The following is a 13,948-nucleotide window of genomic DNA, read 5'->3' as shown; positions in this document are numbered from 1 at the left end:
AGGGCTGGGGAGGTGGAAAGGAGGGGGTTGACAAATGACAGATGTATGTACCGTAAAAATGTGTCCCCCTAGATCAAAAATCGACGTGTTTTGTCATTTCTTTAAAATCTAATAAATACTGCCAAATATCGAGGTGGACTCTTTTCTTTGGCCCACTCTGTATATATGTATTTTACATTTAATTTTATAATCTTTTTAACAGGTAATACACTAAAAATTAATTGTGTATATATTTGTTAATTTATATTCACTTATATACATTTATTTATATAGAGGTTTTATATACATTATATGTATTATATTTTGTATATTATATTTGATATATTATATTTTGTATTCACATTATCTTTGCGAGATGTTGCCAATAATTTGTACAAGGAAAAAAGTTTTTATGATTCTTGAACAAAATTTTACTATTTTGGTAAATTTTTAAAACAAAAATTTGTTTTAATCCTCTTTTGTGATTATCTTTGGTGCCAACTTTTATTTATCATAATACTAGAGAAAAAAAATTTGAAAAAAAATTGTTTATAACTGGTTAATGATTATTTATGGCAAAAAGGGTCATGCAGATGCTATTAATTTTTATATGCTAACCCAAATTAAAAGAAAACATTGAAATTGGCCCATTATTAACGGAGATATTGGAAACTACTCCTCCGCCAATTTTCAGACAAAAAGTTTTCATTTAAGGTGCAACGAATATCATCATTTTTAAAAATATTGTACAATTTATATTATGTGTATAAATGACATTGTTAAGTATTAAGGTTAATAAATGTACTCACGTACTTTTAAATGTCAATATTGATATATAAACAAATTATGAATTTTTAAACTGGGAAAAGCTATCTCGGTCGAAAATACTACTAGAAAATTTTTATTCTTTTGTGGATATGTCAAAAATTACCAATAATACGAATATCGAAAAATAATTTAAAAATTTTTAATCTCGGCGATGATATTAATAAAATAAGTTTTAAACAAATTACACCAATTATCAAACGCCATTTTGGAGAGGTGTTTAATTGAAATTTTGACTTGTCAGTACATTTATAGAAAATATGCATAAAAGCAAAAGAAATGAGAGCTTAAAAACTTGTATACTCTATCAGCAACAACCGCGTTTTTGCGATTGAAAAAATGGTAATTTTTTATAAACAAATTAAATATCTCATAAACTACTCAATATTTAACAACCAATTTTTTTTTTTCAATTTATAGTGATATCATAGCGCAACTTTTTCTGTAAAACAAAATATTTTATAGTGCCTATTTATATTGCAAATAACACTTTTTTGGAAATTTGTGATTTACAATTATTTAAATAAATTAAGTGTCAAATTTAATTTGGTAAGTCTGATATAACAGACTGTTTCTTCATATTTGCAGAAAAAAATTGCAAAATCCTTAATAGAAACAAGAATTACCGCAGCAGTTAAAAAAGTAAATTTTGTGCAAAAATTACCCATTTTTAATTATTTAAACAATGATCCCCTCATATGAATCATATACTTTTTTGAAAATATCTTTTGTTTGGACCTAAACTTTGATAAAAAATTTATTCCAACCTGTACGGAGTTACATTTTGATTTACATGTATTGTAATTTTATTTGATGAGTCTATAGGTTTTCACTGTTACTACTAACATTAATAACGAACAGTTCAAAAATGTTGTGATAAAATTAGGTAATGTTTTAAATCGCAGGTGAGAAAGCTGCATGCGCTTGCGCATGGCTTCTCATAATTTCAAGTGTAACCATATTTATTACTGTGGCACACATGGATTATCAACTTTTAACAATATTTTTCAATACAGTACATTTAGTGAAACATCAGAAATAGTCTTTTAATCACTATATTATATAAATCAAATGCATCTGAGAAAACTGAATAGGAATTTGAATTTAAATTTTAAGTAGTTTAAATTTTAAAAACTTTATGTTTGTATTATTAAATTTAAAAAAATTGAAATCCAAAAACTACAGTCTAACTTATAGCTAAATATTTTATATTAAAATAATAAGTATTCTATCGTTGTGCAATATTTCACTTCAATAACAATCATATTCTTCACCAATCAATGTTGTCCACTAGATCATCGAGACTTTCAAGAAAGAAGGATACTATTTTTCCATGGAAGCTATTTTTTGTAAACCGGTTCTCCTCTATCAACTTGTACAGTAGTACAGGGCTAGTGGGTGGATGTCATATATTATTGAGTGATTTGGCAGTGTCCAAAATGTATTTGCCGTCCACTATCTAATACCTTGCAGTCATGCAAGATGTGTTTGGCTGTTTCAGCTTCCTTCATCGCTGCAGCTGTTCCATGTTGTTCTTTCCTTTATTTGTTTTTCCCATTCTCGTAGGTATTCCTAGTTCTTTTATTTCCTGGTTGATGCCACCAATATCTTTTTCTGAGTCTACATTTTAGTCTCTTCTTGTTTAATTCACTTCTACGTACTGTGTTGTATTTCTCTTATCATTTATCCTTTTTACACGTCCGAAGTAATTCAGTCGTTCACTTCTTATTTCTTTTGTGATAATCAGTCTACTAAATAGTCTCTTTATTTAGTGATTTATTTTTATACGCCATTCTCTATTCTCCTGTTAAAGCCTCCCTTTTTTTCTTAAAATCTTTCTTTCCCATCTAAGAAGTTGTTGTTCCTTCTTCTTGTATATAGCGCATCTCCTTGTGCTGGACCGTCGTTAATATTAATAATAAAATCATCGGGAGTTGATTTTGGATTCTTACTTCTGCTTTGGTGTTGGTTAGTCAAAGTTTTACTAATCTGAGTTTACTAATCGGATTTAGAGATACAGAATGAAAAAACAAATAGTTCTAATGTAAATGGATTTTATTTGTAAATTAATTACTACTCATTTAATTAAAATTATTTGTCGCCACTTTTTGATTGGCAATCTATCAGTATACCTATTCTCCTATTCTTTTTATATAAAAATGTGATATTAATTAATTAACTACGGGATCCGAATATAGGTTGATCTGTACCCATCTGCTTGCCGGATGAAACATTTTTTTTAAATAAATTTCATACATAGACAAATACTTCTAGCATAGGTTGCCTATCAAAATCATGTCATAGCTATCCTTAAGGGGGGGGGACGTAGGGGTTGAAATCAATATTTCAAGCACATTTTTTTTTTGAAAGTATGGTAGAAATATTTTATTTGTAGATTAAATAGGCATATTCAATACAATTCATAGATTATTCAAGAAAAAACACTAAGACATCTTAAAATATAATAGTCTAAGAGCTAGTGAACCCTCCGACTAACGGTCATCCTGTAAGGCTAGAAATTTTTCTAGTGATAATTCATAGCACACCAAGGCTAAAAACCATGACCTGGCAGGCATCAGCGGTGCACGTGTATCTACCAAGTGAATCGAAAACTGCAAATTTAGGGGGTAAAATAAACTTTCTCCTGTAAGGTTTAAATTTAAGTATGTGTTTGAGTAAGTCATTTAGAAGAAATGTGTACAATGATAGGCGATTCTGAAGAGCATAAGACCTTGCCAGGCGAGGGGAAAGATTAAGGGTTTTTCCTAAAGTTATTCTTTTGGCATCGAAGAATTTTTTTAGGTTTTTTGAATCATTCCAAACAGAAAAGGTCTTTAGTGATTTTTCTCTTAAGCTTAATTTAATAGTTTTTGTTATTATAAGCGATTGAAAATTTTGAAAATTGCGAATTCGGCCATTTTTAACCCTAAATCGGACATTTATCTAAAAATTTCAATGTTGCCAAGGTACATATATATTCTTTAAACATTGATTGATGAAATCCCGAAGATTATTTTGCAATGAAATATCGAAAACCCCTTTGTTTTTTTAATTGGTAATCAAGCGGGCGCGACACTGTAGTATAAGTGAGGACGTTTGAGTTTGCATAAATTCATTATCTCGAGAATGGGCAAATTTCAAGAGAAATCCTCAGATAGGTCAATTTTTATTTTTGAATTAGGACTTTTTTGCATATATATAATACTAGTGACGTCATACATCTGGGCGTGATGACGTAATCGATGATTTTTTTTAAATAAGAGTAGGGGTTGTGTGATAGCTCATTTAAAAGGTTATTTAATTCTCTATTCAGTAATATAAACATTAACATAATTATTTATACAAGGTGTACAAAAAAATTTTTTCTTCTATTTGTCAAATTTAATCAAAGTTAATTTAATAAAAAAAATTTTTTTGAATACCCTGTATAAATAATTATGTTAATGTTTATATTAGTGAATAGAGAATTAAATAACCTTTCAAATGAGCTATCACACAACTCATACTCTTATTTAAAAAAATCATCGATTGCGTCGTCACGCTCAGATGGATGACGTCACTAGTATTATATATATGCCAAAAATTCCTAATTTAAAAATAAAAATCGACCTGTCTGAGGATTTCTCTTGAAATTTTCCCATTCTCGAGATAATGAATTTATGCCAACTCAACCGTCCTCACTTATACTTCAGTGTCGCGCCCGCTTGATTAGCAATTAAAAAACAAAGGCGTTTCCGATATTGTATTGCAAGAAACTCTTTGGTATTTCATCAATCAATGTTTAAAGAATATCTACCTACCTTGGCAACTTTGAAATTTTTAGATAAATGTCCGATTTAGTGTTAAAAATGGCCGATTTCGCAATTTTCAAAATTTTCAATCGCTTATACAGGGTGTTTCATTAATAATTGTCCATATAGTAACTGGAGAAACCTTAGCACGAAATACAAAGATTTAATCTAAAACACTTAAATAAAATATGGCCCCTTACTGAGTTACAGGGTGTTTTTTCTAAAAATTTAAAAACTATTTTTGCTCAGCATTTTAAAACTATTCGACATATATATTCTTTTCATACTTGGCAGGAAGTATAGGTGCTATACAAACTACTAAATTATGTTAAACAAACGTTTCTAACTATTACCAGAGGCGTACTACGGGGGAAAGTGAATGTTTGACCCTTTCCAAATTCTACGCCACTAGCGGAATTGCCATTTTAGTTAAATTATTGAATTCTCCAATACTTTCTATAAAAATAATATACTCTTTATTCGTAACGATAAAGTCATTAGTTTTCGAGATCTTTGAAGTTAAAAATGAAACGACAGGGTTATTTTGATTAATGTATTTTGTCGCTTCATTTTTAATTTCAAATATCTCAAAAACTAATAATTTTATCGTTCCGAATGACGAGTATATTATTTACATAAAAAGTACTGAAAAATCAAAAAATTACACTAAAATTGCAATTTCGTCAGTGGCGTAGAATTTGGGAAGGGTCAACCAGCCTATCCCCGGTCGTACGCCTCTGGTGGTAGCTTGAAACGTTTATTTATCTTAATTTAGTAAGGTGTACGGTACCTACACTTTCTGCCAAGTATGATAAGAATACGCCAAAGTACCGGGTACAAATAATTTTTAAATTTTAATCTTATGAATCATATCATAAATTAATCAAAATAACTGTGCCGTTTCATATTTAACTTCAAATATCTCGAAAACTAATGACTTTATCGTTACCAATGAAGAGTATATTATTTACGTATAAAGTATTGGAGAATCTAAAAACCGCACTAAAATAGTAATTCCTCCAGTGGCGTACAATTTGAGAAGGTCAACCATTCACTATCCCCTGTCGTACGCCTCTGGTAGCAGTTAGAAACGTTTGTTTATCATAATTTAGTAGTGTGTATAGCAGTCGCACTTTTTGCCAAGTATGAAAAGGATTCGTTGAATAGTCTTAAAATGCTGAGCAAAAATAATTTTTAAATTTTTAGATAAAACACCCTGTAACTCAGTAAGGGGCCACATTTTATTTAAGTGTTTTAGTTTAAATCTTCGTATTTTGTGCTAAGGTTTCTCCAGTTACTATATGGACAATTATTAATGAAACACCCTGTATAACAAAAACTATTAACTCAAGAGAAAAATCACTAAAGACCTCTTCTATTTGGAATGATTCAAAAAACCTAAAAAAAATTTGTTCGATGCAAAAAGAATAATTTTAGGAAAAAACCCTAATGTTTCCCCGCGCCTGGCAAGGTCTTATGCTCTTCAGAATCGCCTGTCATTGTACACATTTCTTCTAAAGGACTTACTCAAACACAAACTTAAATTTAAACCTTACAGGAGAAAGTTTATTTTACTCCCTAAATTTGCACTTTTCGATTCACCTGGTAGATACACGTGCACCGCTGATGCCTGCCAGGTCATGGTTTTTAGCCTTGGTGTGCTATGAATTATCACTAGAAAAATTTCTAGCCTTACAGGACGACCGTTAGTCGGAGGGTTCACTAGTTCTTAGACTATAATGAATTTTGCGGTGGACATAAGAACTCATCATTGGATCATGGTAAACAAAAAATTCAGAAATATTTTATTACCTTAAGAGTTTTTCGAGGTAACACTGCCGAGTTTTTAAGTTTTATCTACTTTTAACTTTTTGATATCACTCAGAAGTCAAAACAACGAATTTTTTTGCAAAAAATGGTGAGAATCAATATATTTGTTATGGTTAAACAAACAATAAGCATAAAACAAAGTAGATCTCGACAGCGTTACCTCAAGAAATGTCTAAACAAAATATATACAAAATTCCAAGTTGGTCGGTCAAGTAGTTTTTAGTTACAATGTCTACAGTCTTTGAAAAAAGCACTTTTCAGAAAAACTCGTTAGGAGTATTGTCAACTTTTATTTTTAATTTCTTTTTTGTCTGTCAAATCGTAAAATGATGCACACCGGAATATGTTTTTGAATCGCGGGGTATTTAAAAAGAAAATGAGAACAGTTGTTGACCGTTTCTCACTACGTTCAAGCGCGCTGGCGCGAACTTGCTGCAAAGCGAGTCGAAGGTAGGGAGGTAATGAGATAGTGTTCAATATCCCTATCTTCGACTCGCTTTGCAGCAGGTTCGCACCAGCACGCTTGAACGTAATGAACAACGGTCAATAGCTGTTCTCATTCTCTTTTGTAGATCACTCCGCGATTCAAAAATATTCCGGTGTGTATCATTTTACGATTTGATAAACAAAAAAGAAATTGAAAATGAAATTTGACAATACTTTAAACGCTTTTTCCTCAAAACTGCTTTTTTAAAGTTTGTAGACATTGTAACTCAAAACTACTAAACCGATCCACGTGGAATTTCGTATATATTTTCTTTAGACATTTCTTGGCGTAGTGCTGTCGAGATCTATTTTGTTTTATGCCTATTTTTTGTTTCACAATAATAATTTTTGTTCATTTTCACCCTTTTTTGCAAAAAAATTCGTTGTTTTGACTTCTGAGTGATATCAAAAAGTCAAAAGTCGATAAAACTAAAAAGCTCGGCAGTGTTGCCTCGAAAAACTCATAAGCTAATAAAATATTTTTGAATTTTTTGTTTACCATGATCCAATGATGAGTTCTGATGTCCACCGCAAAATTCATTTTATTTTGAGGTGTCTTCAAAAATTTGCCACCGTTGGCTTATTTTCCAATATTTTTCCTTGAATGTTTTTTTGAATAATCTATGAATTGTACTGAATTACTTACTTAGTCCTAAGTCTTTCTACCTTTAGGTGTAAGGCTGAATTGTACTGAATATGCCTATTTAAGTTAAAAATAAAATAATTCTACCATACTTTCAAAAAAAAATGTGCTTGAAATATTGATTTCAACCCCTACGGCCCCCCCCTTAAGGATAGCTATGACACGATTTTGATAGGCAATCCATGCTAGAAATATTTGTCTATGTATGAAATTTAATAAAAAAAATGTTTCATCCGGCAAGCAGATGGGTACAGATTTACCTATATTCGGGTCTTAGGCTATTATGAACGTAGTCATTTTTCAGTGGGATCACGTAGAAATATATTTCTGATGATTCACAAACCGATGCATAATTTAATGATTGGCTATGTTTAGAGTAGTTAGATAGTGGAAATTCATGCTTAAATTACAGGGGTGATCTGGCCTGCATTACGAAGCTACCCGTTGTGGCGGCTGCCACTTCGGCCAATCAGGCCCAATCTAACGTCAGTCCGTAAGTGAATAAGGCTCCAAATGATCGTTTGCCAAAACATTTTCATATTTTTAATCTACAGATTGTTCATTTTTAAGTAAATGTTTAAATATAATAAAAAAAGAACCTTTAAAATTCGTTATTTTATAAAATTCTTTTAAAATCACTTTTTTAATAATGAGTTTTTTTAACATTGTTTAAATAATAAGACAATAGCTGATTTATTTGATTATTGCTATGGATTTATTTGATTATAATATGATATAAGCCTTATCGGCTTCCCTTATTGCATTTCTCCATAAGTTTTTATCTTGGGTCATATCAACATCAATCCCGATTACCGACATATCTTGCCTAAGCGTTTTCCCCCAGGTTTTCTTTGGTATTCCTCTACTGCTTCTTCCAGGAACCAGCATTTCAGCAATTCTTCGTATTGGATGATTAAGGTCTCGAAGTTGAACATGACCAAATCGTCTTAACGTATGCTCCCTCATTTTGCATCACCTGGTGGACTAGACTTCCCCTAATATATTTATTCCTAATTTTGTCCTTTTTTGTTACTCCACGCATGAATCTAGCATTCTCATTTCCGCCACATGCATTCGCTGTTCCTCTTTCTTTTTAACTGCCCAGTATTCAGTTACGTACATCATAGCCGGTCGTATGGCTGTTTTATAAAATTTCCTTCTCTAAAATTATTTTTGTTGCCTATTCAGAATTATTTCACATCTATTTGGTCGTCCAATTTTTGATTTTCATGTTATTCTATTATTCGGTTTTACATTAAGTTTGGGCAATAAACATAATAAATTATGTTCTCTAACAGAAATTAATGTAGCTATCGACTACTTAAATTTCGATACATTTGCATTTTTCAAATTTTTGCACTTAATATTTATATTTGTAATCTAAGAGGAGGCATTCTGATTACAAAAGCACCTACTTACAAAGAGCGTAACTTATTTATCTTAATCATTCTCTTTGCCTTATACTTATGCGGGGTCGGCTTCCCTAATTGCATTTTTCCACACAATTCTATCTTGGGTCATATCAATGTTAATCCCCTTTACCAACATGTCCTGCCTTATCGTCTCCCCCTAGGTCTTCTTTGGTCTTCCTCTCCTACTTCTTCCAGGAATCTGCACTTCAGCTATTCAGCTATTCTTCGTATTGGGATATTAACGTCTCGACGTTGAACATGACCAAACCATCTTAACCTATGCTCTCTCATTTTCGCATCAATTGGTGCCACACCTAGACTTCCCCTAATATACTCATTTCTAATTTTATCCTTCTTTGTAACTCCACTCATCCATCGAAGCATTCTCATTTCCGTTACATGCATTCGTTGTTCCTCTTTCTTTTTCACTGCCCAACATTCAGTTTCGTACATCATTGCCGGTCTTATGGCTGTTTTATAGCATTTTCCCTTCAGCTTCATTGGAATTTTTCTGTCACACAACACACCACTCGCTTCTTTCCACTTCATCCATTCAGCCCTAATTCTACTGCATGCATCTCCATCTATTTCTCCATTACTCTTTAATACCGATCCTAGGTACTTAAAACTATTGCTTTTCACAATCCTTTCACCGTCCAAAGATACCATCTTATTTGTAATAACTCCATCTTTAAATAAACATTCCAAATACTCTGTTTTTGTCCTACTTAGTTTTAAACCTTTTTCCTCCAGAGCTTAGCTCCACTGTTCCAGTTTTTGTTCTAAGTCTCTTTCACTATTTCCTATTAACACTACATTATCAGCATACATTATTCACCATGAAATGCTACCCTGTAGTTTCGCTGTTATCTGGTCCAAAACTAATAAGTATAAATAAGGACTAAGCACCGAGCCTTGGTGCAATCCTACTTTCACCTGAAATTTATCAGTCTCTCCCACACCTGTTCTAACACTAGTCGTTACTCCCTCATACATATCTCTCACAATCTTTAAATATTTGCCTGGGACTCCTTTCTTATTGAGTGCCCACCACAGAATCTCTCCAGGAACTCTATCGTATGCTTTCTCAAGATCAAGGAATACCATATGAGCGTTGGTCTCTTTATTCCTGTATTTTTCCATCAGTTGCCTTAGAATAAAAATTGCATGTGTTGTTAACCTGCCCTGCATAAAGCCAAATTGATTATCGGATATTTCGGTTTCTTCACGTATCTTTCTATCAATTCCTCTCTCCCATATTTTCATGGTGGGTGTAAGTAGTTTTATAGCCCTGTAGTTTGTACATTGTTGTATGTATCCCTTGTTTTTGTAGACAGGTACTAATATACTGCTTCTCCATTCGTCTGACATTTGTCCAACTTCCATAATTCTTTATCATATCTCTTTTCCATAATTCTATTAAATATTTATAACTTTTCGTAACTTATTTATCTTATACATACTAAAACAAAACATTTATTTTTCTCCTTTTTTATTTTGGAAACGACTGAACGTTCTCGGTCCAATCAGACCAAAAATAAAATTATTCGTAAAAAAAGTTTAGCATCGATAAATAAAAATTTTGTGGTTTTTTTAATAAACCCCTGAGCTATATTTATACTACTACAATCTGGTCACAGTTGACGTATGATCAATTCTTCTTTGACTTATTATCAAAACATACATAAATTAACACTATTCTGTCCTCTTATTGTATCTAACAAATATGCACTATAGCTAACACGTAACATAGCACTATGTCACGCTTTTACACTAGTTAACACTTTACAGCAACTCAATTAGTTTTCTTCGTTTGACTCTTCTTTCTAACCCAGCATTATCGACAAGATGGATAGCCTCGACGTTTACATGACTATGGAGCTGTTGTTCGTAACTACCTGCCATTTTCTTAATAGCGTTATCTACAACTTTCATGGAGCATAAATTATATGGAGCAAACATAATATAATGCCGAAGAGTCACTCCAAAATATATGTGAAACCTTTAACAACATCAGAGAAGAACATCTAATAGAAAAGAAAGAGATGAGAAAAAGTTGGATAAATGACAATTTACTACAACTTATAGAAGAAAGAAGAAAATCAAAAAACAGCAAAATAATGTACAACACGATTCGGAAACAAATAAGAACTGAAATACGAAAGGCCAAAGAAAATTGGTTAAAATCACAGTGTGAAGAGATAGAGTCATTAGAACAAAAACGTGATACGTTTAACATGCATAAAAAGGTAAAACAAGCAGCTGGTCTTCAGAAATCCAACAGAGCTAGCAAATTGCGAGATCAACAGGGGAATATCATCGCAGACAGAAATTAAGAAATCTGCATATGGACAAAATACATACAGGAACTATTTGATGATGCTAGATCTGAACAATCTCCATCCTACATATGTGATGACCACTTACCAATCACATCAGATGAAGTGGAAAAAACAATGTCACAACTAAAAGATGGCAAAGCTCCTGGACCTGACAATGCATAAATATGCTGAACTGATAGAACTATTTAACACCGACGGTATTCAACGCCTAACCAAAATATTTAACGACGTATATTTAAGCGAAGTAATACCAAGAACATGGTTGAAGTCGACGTTTATTGCTTTACCAAAGAAAACAAAATCCGTATCCTGCAGTGAATTCCGAACCATCAGCTTAATGAGCCATATTTTAAAAGTATTTCTAAAAAATATACACGAAAGGATATACAAGTTTGGTTTTCGAAATGTAGTGGGTACAAGAGAGGCTCTGTTTAGTATACAAGTGCTATTTCAACGATGTGGAGACGTAAATTGCGATATTTATGCATGTTTCATTGATTACTATAAAGCGTTTAAGACAGTAAAGTACGGCAAGCTTATGGAGATATTAACCAATATTGGAATAAATACCTGTGATCTAAGGATTATCAGCAATCTGTACTGGAATCAAACATTATCTATCCAGGCAGAGGCAGGAGAATCAGACGATATCAAAATCAAACGTGAGGTCCGTCAGGGATGTATACTATCACCACTTCTGTTTAACATCTACTCTGAGGATATCTTTCAAGAAGCAGTGGATGATGTTGAAGCCGAAATTCGAATTAACAAAGAATGTATCAATAACATAAGATACGTAGGCGACACGGTGGTATTCGCTAACAGTTCTGAAGCCCTCCAGGAGTTGATGAACAGAATCGCAGAAGTCAGTCAGAGATACAGACTTTCACTAAACACTAAGAAACAAAATGTATGATTATCTCTAAGAATGAACAGCAATTTGGACAAATCAGTGTGAATGGTCAACAAATAGAAATAGTAAAAACATACACCTACATTAGTACAAACATCAATGAAAATTGGGACCATTCCATAGAAATCAAATTTAGGATAAAGAAAGTAAAATCTGCATTTTAAAACATGGAAAAATTATTCAAATGTTATGATTTGTCGATACCTCGGTCACATCATGAGGAAAAGTGAAAGATGTGGACTGCTGCAACTAATCTTGCAGGGAAAAGTAGAAAGAAAGCGAGGACCAGGAAGGCGAAGGATTTCCTGGTTGAAAATCTACGTACGTGGTTCAACACAACCACTACAAATATTTTCCGAGCAGCAGTGTTCAAAGTACAGACTGCCATGATGGTCGCCAACATCCGAAACGGATAGGCACTACAAGAAGAAGAAGACATCTTTCATCTCAAGGTCCGTGCGGAGATCGACATTTTTGATGTACCAAGGATGTTTATTTGGAATTGAAAATGAAAAAACACGCATTCATATGAGACTTCCTCAAAATTATTAGTAGGTTTTAATAAAAACGGAAGTGACTTTTTGTGTAACAATAGGTGAAATATAGTTATACTATTACGTTCCGATATCAAACAGCCGGGATAGCCGTCCCGGTTTAAGGGAAGATCGTAGGTAGGAGAGCAGTCGGTCACAAACAACAACTAGACTGGTTAAGAAATATTAAGGAATGGACATGAATACACAATACAGGCTGTATCACGCCGCGAACATAACCTTAGTAATAAGTCGCCTACGCACTTTGGTGTATGGCATGTTAAGAAGAAAAATCAAACAGCTTTCTAAGCAGTGGATAGAAGCTGATCCTTCAGGTTATAAGAAGAAAGGACAGTGTCATTGGTGAGAAAGTTAAACTCTTCTTCTTCTTCTTCTTCTTCTTCTTCTTCTTCTTCTTCTTCTTCTTCTTCTTCTTCTTCTTCTTCTTCTTCTGCTTCTTCCTCTTCTTCTATTTGTGTATACATGACTCTGTCTGTTTTTTAAATGTGCGTCAAGTAAGTTGTCATTTCATAGTTGTTATGGTCTTCCTATTGATTTTTTTTTTTTTGGGGAATCGTCCCTCGGTATCCTTACTACTGCATTTGTTGTCATTCGGCTTATGTGGGTGTTCCATTCTTCTCTTGTTTTTTATCCAGTTATTAATGTTGACCACCTTGCATCTCCCTCGTATATCTGTACTTCTAGCTCTATCTCATAGTGTATACCATCGATTTTTCGAAGGGTTACCCCCACCGAAGGGAAACCATAACTAAAGGGTACCATTCTCAACTTATAGAAATTTATAAACTTATAAAACTTATGAAAGTCGACGTAAATAGGTACACTTACTCACAAAGCTGTTCACCTGGCAATAAGTAATTTTGTCTTCTACTTCTTGTACTAGGAGAAGTCTCTATCATATCTGTTATCTGCCTTTTTGTGACGTTAATGTCCAGTTATTATACCTACGTTTTGGAGCCTAATGGACATCTTCATTTTGTTTATGTAGTAACATACTTTATAGTTAGATCTAAACCCAGCTAGTTCTATTTAGTGTCTCCAATAAAAGCACCTTTGTTTGAACCTATTTGGCAATGTCATATAATCATACCACTTAATGTGGTCCTCTATATTGTTATTAAAAATGTATCTATGTTGTTCTCAACTGTTTGACAAATCTATATCTATAGTTTA

At 32.6% G+C, this 13,948-nt stretch overlaps 1 protein-coding gene across 2 annotated transcripts in view; it reads left to right on the top strand.

Annotated features, from left to right (window-relative positions):
* Positions 1 to 13,948, top strand: part of LOC114333236 (regulator of G-protein signaling 9) — a 578,543-nt gene that overhangs the window by 502,801 nt on the left and 61,794 nt on the right. Inside the window, exon 12 of one of the 2 annotated variants that reach the window (XM_050645500.1) lies at positions 7,967 to 8,047. The exons of the other annotated variant lie outside the window; for it this stretch is intronic. Coding sequence (XP_050501457.1) covers positions 7,967 to 8,047 — 81 coding nt within the window. The remainder of the gene's footprint in view (positions 1 to 7,966; positions 8,048 to 13,948) is intronic. 2 annotated transcript variants of the gene reach the window in all.

This window comes from Diabrotica virgifera, chromosome 3, assembly GCF_917563875.1.
Source record: "Diabrotica virgifera virgifera chromosome 3, PGI_DIABVI_V3a".
In the NCBI taxonomy this organism is placed as follows: domain Eukaryota; kingdom Metazoa; phylum Arthropoda; class Insecta; order Coleoptera; family Chrysomelidae; genus Diabrotica; species Diabrotica virgifera.
The sequence above is the reverse complement of the archived record's forward strand: the minus strand, read 5'-3'. Positions and strand labels throughout refer to the sequence as shown.